The 13,629-nt window shown below is 36.2% G+C and overlaps 6 protein-coding genes across 6 annotated transcripts; all 6 read right to left on the bottom strand.

Annotated features, from left to right (window-relative positions):
• Positions 1–33: 33 nt before the first annotated feature.
• CBG19152 lies at positions 34–2,965 on the bottom strand (the record flags this gene model as incomplete). The annotated part of the gene is made up of 11 exons (XM_002637395.1): positions 34–167; positions 215–455; positions 504–582; positions 631–723; positions 767–846; positions 894–1,039; positions 1,089–1,221; positions 1,255–1,294; positions 1,584–1,713; positions 2,342–2,420; positions 2,963–2,965. 11 exons carry the CDS (start codon positions 2,963–2,965, stop codon positions 34–36), a joined length of 1,158 nt encoding a protein of 385 aa, XP_002637441.1.
• Positions 2,966–3,480: 515 nt separating this feature from the next.
• CBG27174 lies at positions 3,481–4,663 on the bottom strand (the record flags this gene model as incomplete). Its single annotated transcript, XM_045237934.1, has 4 exons — positions 3,481–3,695; positions 3,747–3,825; positions 3,871–4,104; positions 4,148–4,663. 4 exons carry the CDS (start codon positions 4,661–4,663, stop codon positions 3,481–3,483), a joined length of 1,044 nt encoding a protein of 347 aa, XP_045100195.1.
• A 1,750-nt stretch (positions 4,664–6,413) lies between these two features.
• CBG19151 lies at positions 6,414–7,728 on the bottom strand (the record flags this gene model as incomplete). Its single annotated transcript, XM_045237933.1, has 6 exons — positions 6,414–6,622; positions 6,664–6,741; positions 6,786–6,832; positions 6,889–7,019; positions 7,064–7,414; positions 7,561–7,728. 6 exons carry the CDS (start codon positions 7,726–7,728, stop codon positions 6,414–6,416), a joined length of 984 nt encoding a protein of 327 aa, XP_045096702.1.
• Positions 7,729–8,023: 295 nt separating this feature from the next.
• CBG19150 lies at positions 8,024–9,068 on the bottom strand (the record flags this gene model as incomplete). Its single annotated transcript, XM_045237932.1, has 4 exons — positions 8,024–8,229; positions 8,268–8,367; positions 8,414–8,647; positions 8,703–9,068. 4 exons carry the CDS (start codon positions 9,066–9,068, stop codon positions 8,024–8,026), a joined length of 906 nt encoding a protein of 301 aa, XP_045096701.1.
• A 691-nt stretch (positions 9,069–9,759) lies between these two features.
• On the bottom strand, positions 9,760–10,592 carry CBG19149 (the record flags this gene model as incomplete). The annotated part of the gene is made up of 5 exons (XM_002637392.1): positions 9,760–9,840; positions 9,894–10,004; positions 10,051–10,221; positions 10,267–10,374; positions 10,422–10,592. The coding sequence occupies 5 exons, from the start codon at positions 10,590–10,592 to the stop codon at positions 9,760–9,762; spliced, it is 642 nt and encodes a 213-aa protein (XP_002637438.1).
• A 1,751-nt stretch (positions 10,593–12,343) lies between these two features.
• On the bottom strand, positions 12,344–13,452 carry CBG19148 (the record flags this gene model as incomplete). The annotated part of the gene is made up of 5 exons (XM_002637391.1): positions 12,344–12,448; positions 12,495–12,611; positions 12,937–13,059; positions 13,140–13,247; positions 13,294–13,452. The coding sequence occupies 5 exons, from the start codon at positions 13,450–13,452 to the stop codon at positions 12,344–12,346; spliced, it is 612 nt and encodes a 203-aa protein (XP_002637437.1).
• Positions 13,453–13,629: the final 177 nt, after the last annotated feature.

Below are 13,629 nucleotides of genomic sequence, written 5' to 3'. Positions count from 1 at the left end.
ATTTATTGCTCATTCTCAGCATTCATCTGTCAGCTAGAAGCGATTCACACTTTGCCAGATGACCCATTTTGGTAGCTTGATTTTGGGTGAAACGTATTTCGCTATTTCAGGCTTCCCCATGGTTCCAAGAATGGTTCGCACACTTCGAATGTTTTGAGGTTCCATGCCTATAAAATATTTTATACAATTCCTGAAACATATCTTACCAAGTTACCCGGTCGATCAGAAAAATCATATTTCTGAGCTAGATCTTCAGTGAAAAGAGTTTTTCCTGTTTTCTTCATTCTTCCCGGATCCATTGCTAATCTTGCCAACGCCTTTCCTGTAAATTCCGTTGACTCTCCTTTCACGTAATACTCAGATTCATCCTTCACAAAATTTTCGATACTGTTTTTCAGAGACATTTCCGTCTTCACGGGCCCGGGAATCAGTGTTACAACGCAAACATTGTATGGCTAAAAATATTCAGATAGAATATCTAATTTCCTGTGTTATCAGATTACATTCAATTCCACTGCCATATCTGTAGACATTCGTGCTAACGCTTCTTTTCCAGCTCCATAGGCAACATTGAAAACATATCTGAATATATGAATTGTATAATAAGGGATTTTTCTAGAATTCGCTTACTTCAGGCCGCCCAACGACCCAACATTCACAATAAGCCCTTTACGTCTTTCAACCATCATCCGGGATCCATAAACAGAGCAGTAGTAGTGATTCCTGAAAATATAATTCAGATGAAACAGTGGATGAGTAATGTTACCTCAAGCCAACATCGTTGATGGAATCCCAAAAAGACGGATCCTGATCGAAAAACGGCTTACCAACCATTTCAGTCGCTTTCTAAAATGAACAGAAGCTTACATCAAAAATCACAATTTGAAGCTCACCCCCAGAGAATTGTAAACATTGTTCACCAGAATATCCAATCTTCCATCCTGTTCTTCTTTTATCTTTTCAAACAGAAATTTCACTTCTGTCATGTTAGAATGATCCACATACAGAGCGATTCCCTTGCCACCACGATTGGTAATTTCTGAAGGTTTTTTTTGTCCAAAAGAAAGCAATGTTCGTATTTGACCCACCCTTTGCCACATACTCCAAAGAAGGAAGCCCTAAATTGAAGTTGTCACTCAACTCAGGTCTCCTGCCAGTAATATAAACTGTAGCACCAGCTTCTCCAAGTTGTAAAGCTATTCCACGACCTAAATCGCAAACCTTTCATAACAATATTCGTACTTAAAATCTCACCGATTCCTCTGGAAGCACCAGTGACAAGTGCAACTTGGTCCTGTAGTATAACACCCATTGCAATACAAAACGACGGGGAATAAATGTGGGCGAAAGGAATCTACTGCTACCTCGGTGAACAGGGATTAAATGTCCGGTTTCAAGATTTACCCTTTCAACTTGTGTTACTCTGTCTGTATACCTTTTATAATTGGATAGATGTACAACAAATACTTGAAACAATAACAACAAAATACTCAAGTGATAGATCGTACTCGTTGTGAAGAGTTCTGCGTCACACTCACACTGAAATTAGACAAACTGTTTACGGCCTGTTTTTTCAGATTTACCTAATAGTCGAAATCTCTGGTTTCTTCCAAAACATTGCATGTTTCCTCAACTCTGGATAAGTTATCATCATCACAATTGCGTTGCAGGTTGAATGGACCGCAACAATCATAGTGAAATAATAAGATAGTGCTGTAATAATTAGCACAGTTTGAAATTTGAGAGTCAACACCAGAATACAGGGTTGGGCAAAAGATTGGTAACCAAAAGAAGACGGCACAGGGGTGGTCTGTAGGCAAATTGTCTCATTCCGCGGTAAAAAATTTTTAGAGCACCCAAAAAAAATGTGAAAATAAACTTTAACATATGCTCTAAAAGTTTCAAGCACCGAAATCCCCATCGGATTGTCGTCTGACTCGAGACAGGCCATCCTTTTCGGGGATGAAGTTAGAACATTTGGTTCTGTCACTTTTTGCTAAACATGTTTTTCCGTATGAGTAAATTCTACATCATTTTGGGTAGTCTAATATCACGATCTTTTAGGCACCATGACTTAGACAGCATGATTTTTCCAATAAGTAGTATTCCTGGTACACTTTCTTGCCCATCTAGATCTGCCAAAAACAGGAAAAATCAAGTAAGGTGTACAGAAAGTAGTGTCATCTTCGTAAAAGTTGAGATAGGAACATGAAACACTGCACATCTACTAATAAAGAGACGGGGGAAAATATGAGCATAAAATCAATGTACGAATAGTGCGTCAGCGCGCCAGGTTGCGTTAAATTTTGGTTACCAGAATTTTGCCCCATCCTGTACATACTTTGAGAATATTTTGAAGGAATCACGACAACAAAAGCAATGGAGACAGCTGGAACAATTCCTATGAGGGAGCTTTGAAACTGAAATTTATTTTTAGTGAAGTTAGCTTTGATGTCATATAGACCCACCTGCAGAACTAAATTCCTGACTGCCACCCGATGCTTCTGCCACGTGGCCTTAGATATCAAAGTTTTCACTTCATGGAGGGTTCGAACCATTTGAAGAACGGAGATTCCAATGGTTAGTCCTGATTGAATACATCCGAAAATTGCAAGAAAAAAGTAGACTGACATCCAATTATTCATGACATACAACTGAAAGTCTTTCAGAAATAAAAACTGTTGTTCGAAAAATGGATAATCTTTTCGTATGATAATCATTTGTTCCTCTTTGGAAATACCGCTCATGAAAAAAGAACCGGAGAATAAAATTGGGTAAACGCCAAGAATTGAAACGGATACATTATAGACAACCAATGGAATTTCAAATCGACTACTCATATTTGATATCGTTTTGTATTTCTTAAGAAAACAAATATTCAATAAGTTGACTTGTACGCTGGCCATGAGAGATAACAGAGTCTGAAACTTCGTAAAGTATATTATTTTCATGTAATTAGTACCATTTGAAGATCCACAGGAACTGATAAAAATTTGCCCAATAATCCATTACTGTACCCGGCAGTGATTGGAAATAAACCAATTGGTTGCATGAAAACTGATAAATGGAGATCGCCAAAAGCACAAGAAATCTAGAAAAACCCATATTTTCAACCAAACTGACCATTTTCAAATACCTGATACGAAAGAAGATAATACCGAAATGTTTCCAATTTCTTCCCTTTATAAAACAACAGATAACTTATGAAAACGTTACATACAACTGAAACTGTTCCAGACAAATAGAAATGTTCTGCTAGATAACTGGGTGGTTGGAATTCAATGTTAAAATTAGTAGACATTGGCTAGAAAATAAAATGACCACACGACAAAGTTTTTGAAATTTCATCTGTCAGTAAGTATCTGATTTTTGATTAGTAAAAATTGAAAAAAAAACTGAATAATTTATTTTGGTAAACTAAACAACAGAAATCAGTGATAGAATATTTGTCATTCAAGGTCTCTCGCCTGAGTAGATATATCAAAAAACTGATCTTCTATTAGAAATACGAAATGGACGGGTGCTTCCGTTGGAATTAGCAACCACGAAACTGACACTCTTTCTATGTCGTTGAAGTTTTCCTTCCTTGCTCCGAAACATAACAAAAGCTCTGAATTCTGGTATTGTGAAGATCATAACAAGACAGTTAATAGTGGAATGAGTTGTCATCACCGCAAGCATGTATTGTGTGAACACTGAAAACACCCGAATGTCTTCATTTGAACATCTTCATTTCGTAATCTTACGTTGTGCTCCTTTGAACGGAACAAAAAGAGTGGATACGATCAACATAGCAGGAAGGATTGCAATGGGGGTTGTCAAAAACTAAATTTAATTTCTTCAAGATTTGAAACAAATCGTAGAACCAACCTGACAGACAAGACTTTTCAGAGCCGATTTGTGCTTTTCCAGTGTTGTTTTTGATAGGTTGTGACTACAAAAAACAAGTGCTCGATACATTTGAAAAGCTAGTAAAGAAACAGTCAGAGTTGACTGTATACATCCGCCAATTATCATAATCACATATGTTAAAATCATGGCGTTCAGTTCATAATAGCCGAAATTGGGAAGCATCTCAAACTGATGTCGATACATGGGATATTTCTGTAGTAGATATTTCTTCACATAATTCCAAAAACCTGATCACCTTGTCAATCATTTGCAACTTATATTCTCTCGGATACTGTGCCAAATAAAATGGTACCGTATACGTAAGAGTGTAGGTAAGAAAGAAAAACACAATCGCTCTATGTGTACTTTTATTCAGCACGTGTTTGCTGCTAATTTTTGCGATTGCTTGATGTTTCCGTAGAAAACATAAATTCAAAGAATTCACTTGCGCTCCCACTAGAAAAGCTAGAATTGTCATACAAACATGTGGAGTTACATTAAATAGTTTCGAAAGAACTCCTCTACAATATCCAGAGACAAGTGGGAACAAAGGTATTGGTTGCATTAGAAATGTCAAATGTATATCAACCAAAGAACATGCTAGCTGGAAACCCATCAAATAATATCTGAATGAATCCATTTTGTTTCTGTGGAACAATAACAGATAGAATACAAAAGAGTTGATTGAAACAGATATGCATCCGGAAATGTAATAATGATGTATTAGGAATTGAGGAATTTCAAAATTAATGTTGAAAGCTTCTTCCGTCATGCTAAAACAGAACTAATGAGAAAACGAGAGGAGTGATATGACAGATGTTATAAGTACCTTTTTTTTGTGGTCGACCACAAAAAAAGGGGCGGAGCCTAAATATTTTTCCCCCCTGGGTCATTTCGGCTGTTTGATTGGCTGTAACTTTGGCTAGAAAAGAAGGATTAATATGAAAATATGCTTCTTCAAGTAATCGACTACGTAGATTTCGAATATGTAATTGTTTTCACTGAAAATTTCACCTGAAAAGAGAAAAAGGCAACGAACAAAAACTGGCGGCAGAAAAATGCCTGGGAAAGTGTAATGAAAGTCGATAACGCACAATTTTTTTTGTTATTTCCAGTAACTGAAGACTTTTTCTAAAAGGAAATAATAATGAAAATTTCAGAAAAGTTGCCCGAAAATAGTACATTACAGCCAAACTGGCTGTAAATATTGTGAAAAAATTTTAGTGGCAGAAAGTATTTTATTTCCATTCGAAAGATGGCGTACTCATGGAAAATTTCAGTTTTTCGCAATTTTACCATTAGTAGAGATTGATAACGCATGATTTCTTTACATATTCAGATTCTACGAAGAATTTCACATAAAGTGATTTTTGTGACAAATCCCAAAAAGTCGCCCGAAAAAAAATGCGATGCACATTTGTATCGAAATTTCCCTAAATTAATCGTAAAAATATTTTTTCTGTGCGCGCGCGCGTACCGGCTTTATAAGAAAATAATGCGCCCACCGCTAGTGTGTGCGTTTGGTGTAAGCCAGTGGTGTGCTAAGCGAAGATATGCGGGTTCGATCCCGCTTTTGAAAAACTTTTTTGAAAGTATTTTTTTAACCATACATTGGAATCGCAACGTTTTTTTTCAAACAGTAAGCACTTTTTCGCTGACTTCGTAGTCCATTTTTGTGAATTATGAATGCGTTATACTAAATTTTAATTTTTCTTTTCTTTTTTCTGCCCTTTCGGCTGTGATTTTGTAAAATTCGGCTAGGTAATTTTATAAAAACTAATAAAGCTATTTTTCCGCATTTTCCGACAAGTTTCTTTCCATTTCCAGCTGTCTGAAACCTAAATTTCAGCAGAAAATCTCTTGGTAAAACCCGTTCATCTCTCCCGCGCGGCAGCCTTGCGCTGTCGTCGCCCCGCCCACTTTTATGCGTGCGCGCAATGCTGGGGGCGACATTGGAGGAAAAGGAGGAGCACAAAATGAGCTGTAACTCGGGAACGGATGAATATTTTTGGAAGAAAATTTGGATATAAGCTAATTAGGAAGAGGGGATTAATTTAAAATAAAAAGATTTTAGGGAAAAACAGTTTGAAAAAAATGTTGTGGCCCCTAGATATAAGGCAAAAATAATTATCAAAGGTGCACTTGAGAAAATCAAAAATCAATCACATTTCGTATTCAGATATCATGACCAACAAATCAAGTTTAAGTAAGACCAAATTAACAATTTGGGTCAAATGATTTTATCGATAAGTTCAAATTTCAAGGGTACAGGTATCAGCCCAGAAACTGGGAGTATATCTGAAATTCTTTTTCCACCAGTATATAGCGTTTTGCTGATGTTTTCCGGAACGAGTGAATAATTTTTTTGAAGTTCGTGGGACAGATGTTATAATCGAAACTATTTATTCATGTCAAGGCAGAAAAATAATCAAGCAGCTTGGTTTTTTGAATTCATTTTTTTGGTGGATTCAGGAAACAAATGGGTTAAAATAGAAGATCAACTTTACTAGGAATCGTAGTGATTAATGTAGTGTATTCATAAATGCATTTCGAGCTGTTCGGAGGGTCACAAGCGATGTTGGTCCACTGGTCATCTGTCTCTTTCTGAATCGTTTACCTTCTTCACTCCAAAAAAGGACGAAAGCACGAAACTCGGGGAATGTGAAGATTACAACGAGACAATTTATTGTGGAGTGTGTTGTCATCACCATTAGCATGTACCAGGAAAACACTGAATTTTTATAATTATTTTTAAAATTGTTCTGTACTCACCTTGTGCTCCTTCAAAAGGAACTACAATTGTAGCAACTATAAACACAGATGGTAGAATTGAATTGGCGTTGTCAAGAACTGAAAAATAATTTTATTTCATTCAAGTTTTCATGCTCTCAAACCTGTCCAATAAGACTCCTCAACGACGACTTGTGTTTCTCCAATGTAGCTTTAGACAGGCTCACACTACTTAAAACCAAAGCTTTATACATTTGAAAAACTAACATAGAAACAATGGATACCGCATGAACACATCCGGCCATAACCATTCCCGAAAATATTTGCATCCAGATTGTAAATTCGTAAATCTCAAAGTTTTTCAATTGTTCAAAGCGGGTCCGGTATAAAGGGTATTTCTGTAAAGATTGTGATTTTTAGAACATTTTTAATTCATTCACACCCGATCAATTATCTCGAGTTTCTGTTTCTGTGTATTTCCAGTCAAATGAAATGGTATAGAATACGTGAAGGGAATCGTTATACATGATACCACAATAGAGTAATAAATTGTTTCAGACAAAATATATTTTCCAGTAACTTTAGAAATTACTCGATGTTTTCTGAGAAAGCAAATAGTAAGCAAATTGATTTGGAATCCAACTAAAAAGGACAAAATTGTCATGCAGTAATGAGGAGTTAGAAGGGAAAAACTTGGGAATGCTCCAATTGCAAATCCACCAATGATAAATGGAAAGAAAGGAACGAACTGCATCAAAAATGATAAATGAAAATCACTCAAAAAACATATTGTCTGAAAATTGAAATTACTTAATTTATCAGTTTCCAACTGTTCCACATCATTGACAGGAGCCCGGACAATTTTGCTCAAAGTTAAAAGTTAGGAGCCCTTCTATCACAAGTTTTAAGATAGATATAATGAGCGATACTTTTTCTCACCTGAAACGCTAGGAGATAATATCGAAAACTGTCCAATTTTCCTTTTCTGAATAGCAAGAGATAAAACACAAATGAGTTTAAACAAATGCAAATGCAACCAGTTATATAATAGTGATGTATTAAGAAATCGGGAACATTCAGATCAGTTTCCAGATATTTGTCACTCATTTTATGAAACAGGATTAAAAACGAAAATTAATCAGGAGCCCTGCATGGCCCGCAGATGGTATTTAGAAACGAGCTGAAGACAGCTACGATTATAAAAAAAGAAAACTGACGGGAAATCGTTGAGGAGAAAAATGATCAAAGCAAGTGAAAAACCGAGAAAACTAATATTAGGGTTGGAACAGAATTGAGGAGTGTAGTTGCAAGAGACATTTTACTTCCCTCGTCATTTGCATTTTATGTAAACAGCTTTATCTCTAGTTTTATAAAATCTTCAAAATATGAAAAAAAAACAAAATTAAGAAACTGAATTAGTCCACGAGTTCCTGACAGGTCTTGCAAGGCCACTGGAGGCAATACTAACTGGTGGTCTTTGTCCGATTGTCAGTCCTTTTTTTCTCCAGAAGAAAACAAAATTTCGGAATTCGGGAAATGTGAAAATGACTACTAGACAATTCACCGCTGAATGCGTTGACATTATCATGAGCATGTATCTAGTGAAATCTGCAATTTTAGAATTTTTTTTCGATCATCGAGCTCACTTTGTGCTCTATCGGGCTCACTTTGTGCTTCTGAAAATGGAAAAACAATGGTAAGGACTATTAGCATAGCTGGTAGTATTGCGATAGGTGTCGTCATGAACTTCAATGTAAAACTTTTTTCAATTTGAATTACAGGAAAAAGTTACCTGGCCAACCAAACTTTTAAGTGAAGACTTGTGCTTCTCTAGAGTGGACTTGGATAAACTTGAGCGACATAAAAGAAGACCTTTATACATTTGAAATACCAACAAAGAAACTGTTAGAGTTGACTGACCACAGCCAAGAATAATCATTGTGAAAAATGTAGACATCATTGTGTTTAGCTCATAAACTTCGAAATTCTCCAGCTTTTCAAATTTGGTTCGGTAATGGGGGTACTTCTACGATATTATTCAGAGTATAAAAATTACTATAAAAATCATATTTTCATCTTACCCTGTCAATAATCTTATATTGATCTTCTTTGGATTTTGCTGCCAACTGAAATGGGACAGAATAAGTGAAGGGATAGGCTAGCAACAGGAAAACTATTAAGTTGTAGACATTTTTCGACAAAACCCGTTCTCCGCTAATTTGAGCAATTATTTGATGTTTCCTTAGAAAACAAAGATTTAGTGTATTCACTTGGAATCCAACTAAAAACGAAAGAATCGTCATACAAACATGAGGTGATAGCAGGGATAATTGTAACAGGAGTCCAGCTGCACATCCACCGACAATATATGGAAAAAATGGGACTAGTTGCATTAAAAAAGACAAATGGAGGTCGCATAATGAGCAGAGAATCTGAACTTTCGTCATTATCAAAATTAGGAATTCTGAAGACTTGCTTGAAAAGCTAACAGGTAAAATCTGAATGAATCTAGTTTTCCCTTTCGAAACAATAGTAGATATAAAATGAAAATGTTCAGAGATAGAGAAATGCAACCGCTGACATAATAGTGATAGATTAAAAACGAAGGTATCTCGAAATCAGTTTTATTTTCAGTCATTTGGTTGTAGATTGAACTAATGAGAAACAGATTTGTGTTCCTGAAAAAAATTGTTGAAAACGGCAGATGTTTTAATATTCCGTCACATGGTAACGCATTGATTTAAATGAAGCATAAACTACTGAAAAATTTTATGATTTAACCGTTTCTATTTTTATAAGTCGTCCAGTTTTAGTCAGAAATGTCAGTTTTTCGAGTATTCACAAATAATATTCGCCGGACGCGGTGAAATATTTTCATTTTTTTTACATATTGATAAGAGAAGCATGAACTATTAAAAATAAGGCAGCAAAAATCATATCATCTTTATCTTCAGTTCTCATCGGGCGATCGCTTCTGGTTCAAGTGTACATGGTATCTTTCTTATTATCTGTTCAACTTTGACTGATGAATTTTAGATGGAGGAAAGATGAAGAACAATTCACGACACACACAGCCTATGGACAATTAAATCACATCTATTACCGGTAAGAAAGGGGAACTATCAATTCAAAAAACATTCAATTTTCGGTTTCCTCTGCCGACCCAAGTGTGATCCTTCGATCTTCCTCACAGTAGATGCTGTTGGCTTTTTGAGACTTCTAAATATCATTTATTTTTTTCAGAAAGTGGTGATATTCGATCTGAAACGAACCTGTTCCCACTTGAACTGAAGAATGCCAAGCTTGTCTTCACACTCGCTTCGGATAGCGTCCTTCACACATGGATTGATCGACTTCCACTTTTGACAGGCTTCCTTTGGCGTCTGGAAGTTTGAATTTTAATGAGGAATTTGAAAAAAAAATACTCACTCGTTTGTTTTCATTGAAAATTTCTCCTAGACATGGAATCTCATCTCTCTTATCATACAAACGATTGGCACACTCTGAGAACTCTTTTGTGTAATAATAGACAAACCCGCAGATGCTGATGTCGTTCAGGATATTCCTAATAGCTCGGCATTTGATTTCTCTTGCACATTGCTAAAAACTAATTGGTTGTAAGTACATTAAGTTTCAACTACGTACCAAAGTGACAAAGCACAATCCTCCCAGTGGCTCATAATCTTCTGGTCGTCGCAGAAGAATGTTCGTGTGATTCAGACTGGCAGCTGCAGCACCAAGTTCATCGTCTTTCTAAAAATCTCGAGATTTTGATAAGGCTCTATCTAAGTGGCGCTTACTTTTGCACACTCCATTGCTTGTGTTGCATGTTTTCTAGTACAAAACCCTGGATCTGGCATTTTAGCTTGTAGTCCAAACATGTAGACGGCAACAATCGAACCAACGATAAGTAGAATGCATAGACAACAAGAAATGTTGAGTAGCAAACATAGCTTACTGGAGTTTTTCATTTCTAAAACAATTAAAATCAGGAAGAATTACGATGTCTAGACATGAGACTATACTATGGAATGCGGAAATATTGTATTTAGTTGGATGGAAAAAATAGAATTTACAGATTTTGATTTACTAGACTGTTGGTAATTTAGAAGAGAAAAAGATCTTTGTAGAGTACTGATAAAATATTGGTGATATTTTGACATACGTTTTATCAGTTGACAGATTTTTGATATCTCTTATAGAAATTGAGATAAATGAGCTCACAGTGTTAGAGTGTTTCCGGTAAATCAAAGGTTGATGACGTGAAAAATTCAAATTCTGAAGAACATCTAAACATCTAAACACTGATACCGGCACACTTTTTGCAAGAATCCGCCCACTCCTCGAACGGAAAAACGATCAAAAACAGTTTTCTCTAATCGTGTAAGAATTCAAGGTCAACAGGTCAAAGTGAACTCGAGCTGAACTACAATCTTATCTCTTTATCTTTTTTTTCCAAAACTACCAAGGCTAGAAATGGATCTTGCCATCTATCATTTCATCAAAAGACGACGATCCGGAAATTACAACAACAATTCAAAAAATCAAATCGGTAAAAAGGTTGGAAAAAAGATGAAGAACCATTTTCGTTATCAATCAAATCAAGTCACGGAAAACGGAAAAAGGGTCTGATTCTTTGGAAGGTTACGAGATGAAGAAGAGGAAAGTGAAAAATTGATAGGACATGGGGAAGGAAACGAATCGGAAGGGGAAGAAAAAAAGGAGACAAGCAAGAATTTATTTCAAGAGTCATTTCGGAACTACCGGTCAACAACAACAATAGTACTCCTCGTGATTTCTGATTAGCCTTTTCAAGGGACTCTGAAACCATCTCGTCGAATTAACAAAAAAAAGTAGTCGTAGACAGATGTATATTAACACCCAATGAATGATCGATGTGATTTCTGATTTCTTCGCCAACTTTTTGTATCATCTTGGTTTCAAATTGAAAACCCAAGAACACATTTTTATATCATAACCCAGTCGTCGCCTGACTTAGTTCGACCTGGACACGCCCACGATATCTACTGGGCTACTTGATACATGAGTATATCGTCGTATAGTGTAAATAGGAATTCAGTTTAAAAATGACCTCAAGTTTGCAAGTTAGGAAGTGGGGAAACAATAGAAAAGAACAGAGACTGTTGTGTGGAATTGAAATAATGGGAAACGGATGGTATTGGGAATGAAGATCAGAACAGAATATTCTGGTACAGTTTCAGGACGCCTTTCCAGTCAGATGATTTGATCACCTAATTAACAGAACGCCCCATCGTCCGCCTTCTCTGAACTGTCTTTCTCTGGCAATGTTCGCATCATCGGTCACACCACAACCAATTTGGGAATAGTAGACCAGTTGTTTCGAGAAAACAGCTTAAACACAAAACAGTAAGCCTACTATAAAAGAATGGTGTTGAAAGGAGGTGGAAAACCAAACAAAACCTTGGACGACGTTTTCGATGACACGGTGTGCGAGATGAATTAGTTCAAATGTTGACAAAAACGTGAGTGAACGAATGAGTGGAGGGACCGCCTAACAAGCTAATTTGATCAGATCAATACAATGTTTTGAAATTTCGTCAGTCAGGCGTTGAGTTGGGGAAAACCGAAAATCAAGGCGGCAATAGAGAGGAACAATAGTTTATTAGCAGGACACTTATTTACAGACATGGCTGTTTTTAGATTTCAACACTTGAAGTGCATCCAGAAGATTTGTAAAAAATTAACTCTGTCCAACCAGACCAATAATTTCATACTCAATATCAATGGTGTTGATCCGTTCAGGTTTTGGCTCGCAGTACATGGATCGGTAGAAATCTCGAGCTGTCTGCAAAGATTAATGGTGATTTTAAGGTGAAAGAAAATTAGTTTACTTCAGAATAGCGAGTAACCAAATCTGTAGAGTTTCCATCAAAATTACATTCCTCATAAATGGCATCATAAATGCAGGGCTGGATGTCTAGCCATTGTTTGCAACGGTTGAATCGAATCTGAAATTGTAGAGTTAGAAACTACCGTATAACCTGTAATAGAAGGGCCCCCTGACTTTTAACTTTAAGCCACTCTTTCTCGGTTCCTGTCAAAGGTACAGAAAATTCTTTAATACAGGTTTTAAGGTAAAATTTTCATGTAGGCTGAACCCAAAAATGTTGAAGTTTCCTATTCTAGCTTTGGTGAAAAATATTCTAAAACTTTTTATTGTCTGAACTCGCGGTGTGCTTTGCATTGAACAGTGTATCAAGACAAGTGATGTTTGAAGTTTGAGATAGTAACTGAAATTCTTAGTTATACAGTATTTTGTTCCCAGATACTCACTCTCTCAGCACATTGACTAAACTCCGTCGTATAAAATTTATAAAACTCGCATGCTGGAAAATTGCCCATCACATCCGCTACAAAGTCATGACCATCTTCACAAGTTATTTTTGTAAAGCAGTTCTGAAAAGACAAAAACTTTCAAAAAAACGTCCTTGATGTCTGAACGAGGATCGTTTCTGTTTAATTGATGGAAACAATACCTGTGTGTTTTCACAAAGGTCGACTACTTTTTGATATTCCAATGGTGGTCGTAAAAATCGAGTTGTTTGATTTATGGCCATTAGTGCATTTTCTAGACGTCGCGTTTTCTGGAATATGAGATTTCAGCGTATTTTCAGGTTAAGTCTGTCTCACTTTGGCACATTCTACACCAGTTAGAAGTTGAGCTCGGGAACAAAAGTCACTTTTCGAGATGGTTGCTTCCCAGACCACATGAATGAATCCAATAAACAGCATTACTGTGAACAGTAGACAAATCCAGCAGAAAAGTTGGACTGCACATCCGCATGCCATATTTTTGGAATAGATAAATAGAAGAGATGTATGTGAAGCCGAACTATCTCCGGTCTTTTATATGATTTACTGTTCGTATCGATGGTTCCCGAACGGTAAAAAGGATGGCAATATAAGGTTCACACAGAAAAAAAAGAAACGAAATAATTTATTTCAACTAGAACAATAAGAATTATA

Source organism: Caenorhabditis briggsae, assembly GCF_000004555.2.
Source record: "Caenorhabditis briggsae complete genome, chrV, whole genome shotgun sequence".
In the NCBI taxonomy this organism is placed as follows: Eukaryota; Metazoa; Nematoda; class Chromadorea; order Rhabditida; family Rhabditidae; genus Caenorhabditis; species Caenorhabditis briggsae.
This window is presented reverse-complemented; position numbering and strand designations above follow the sequence as displayed.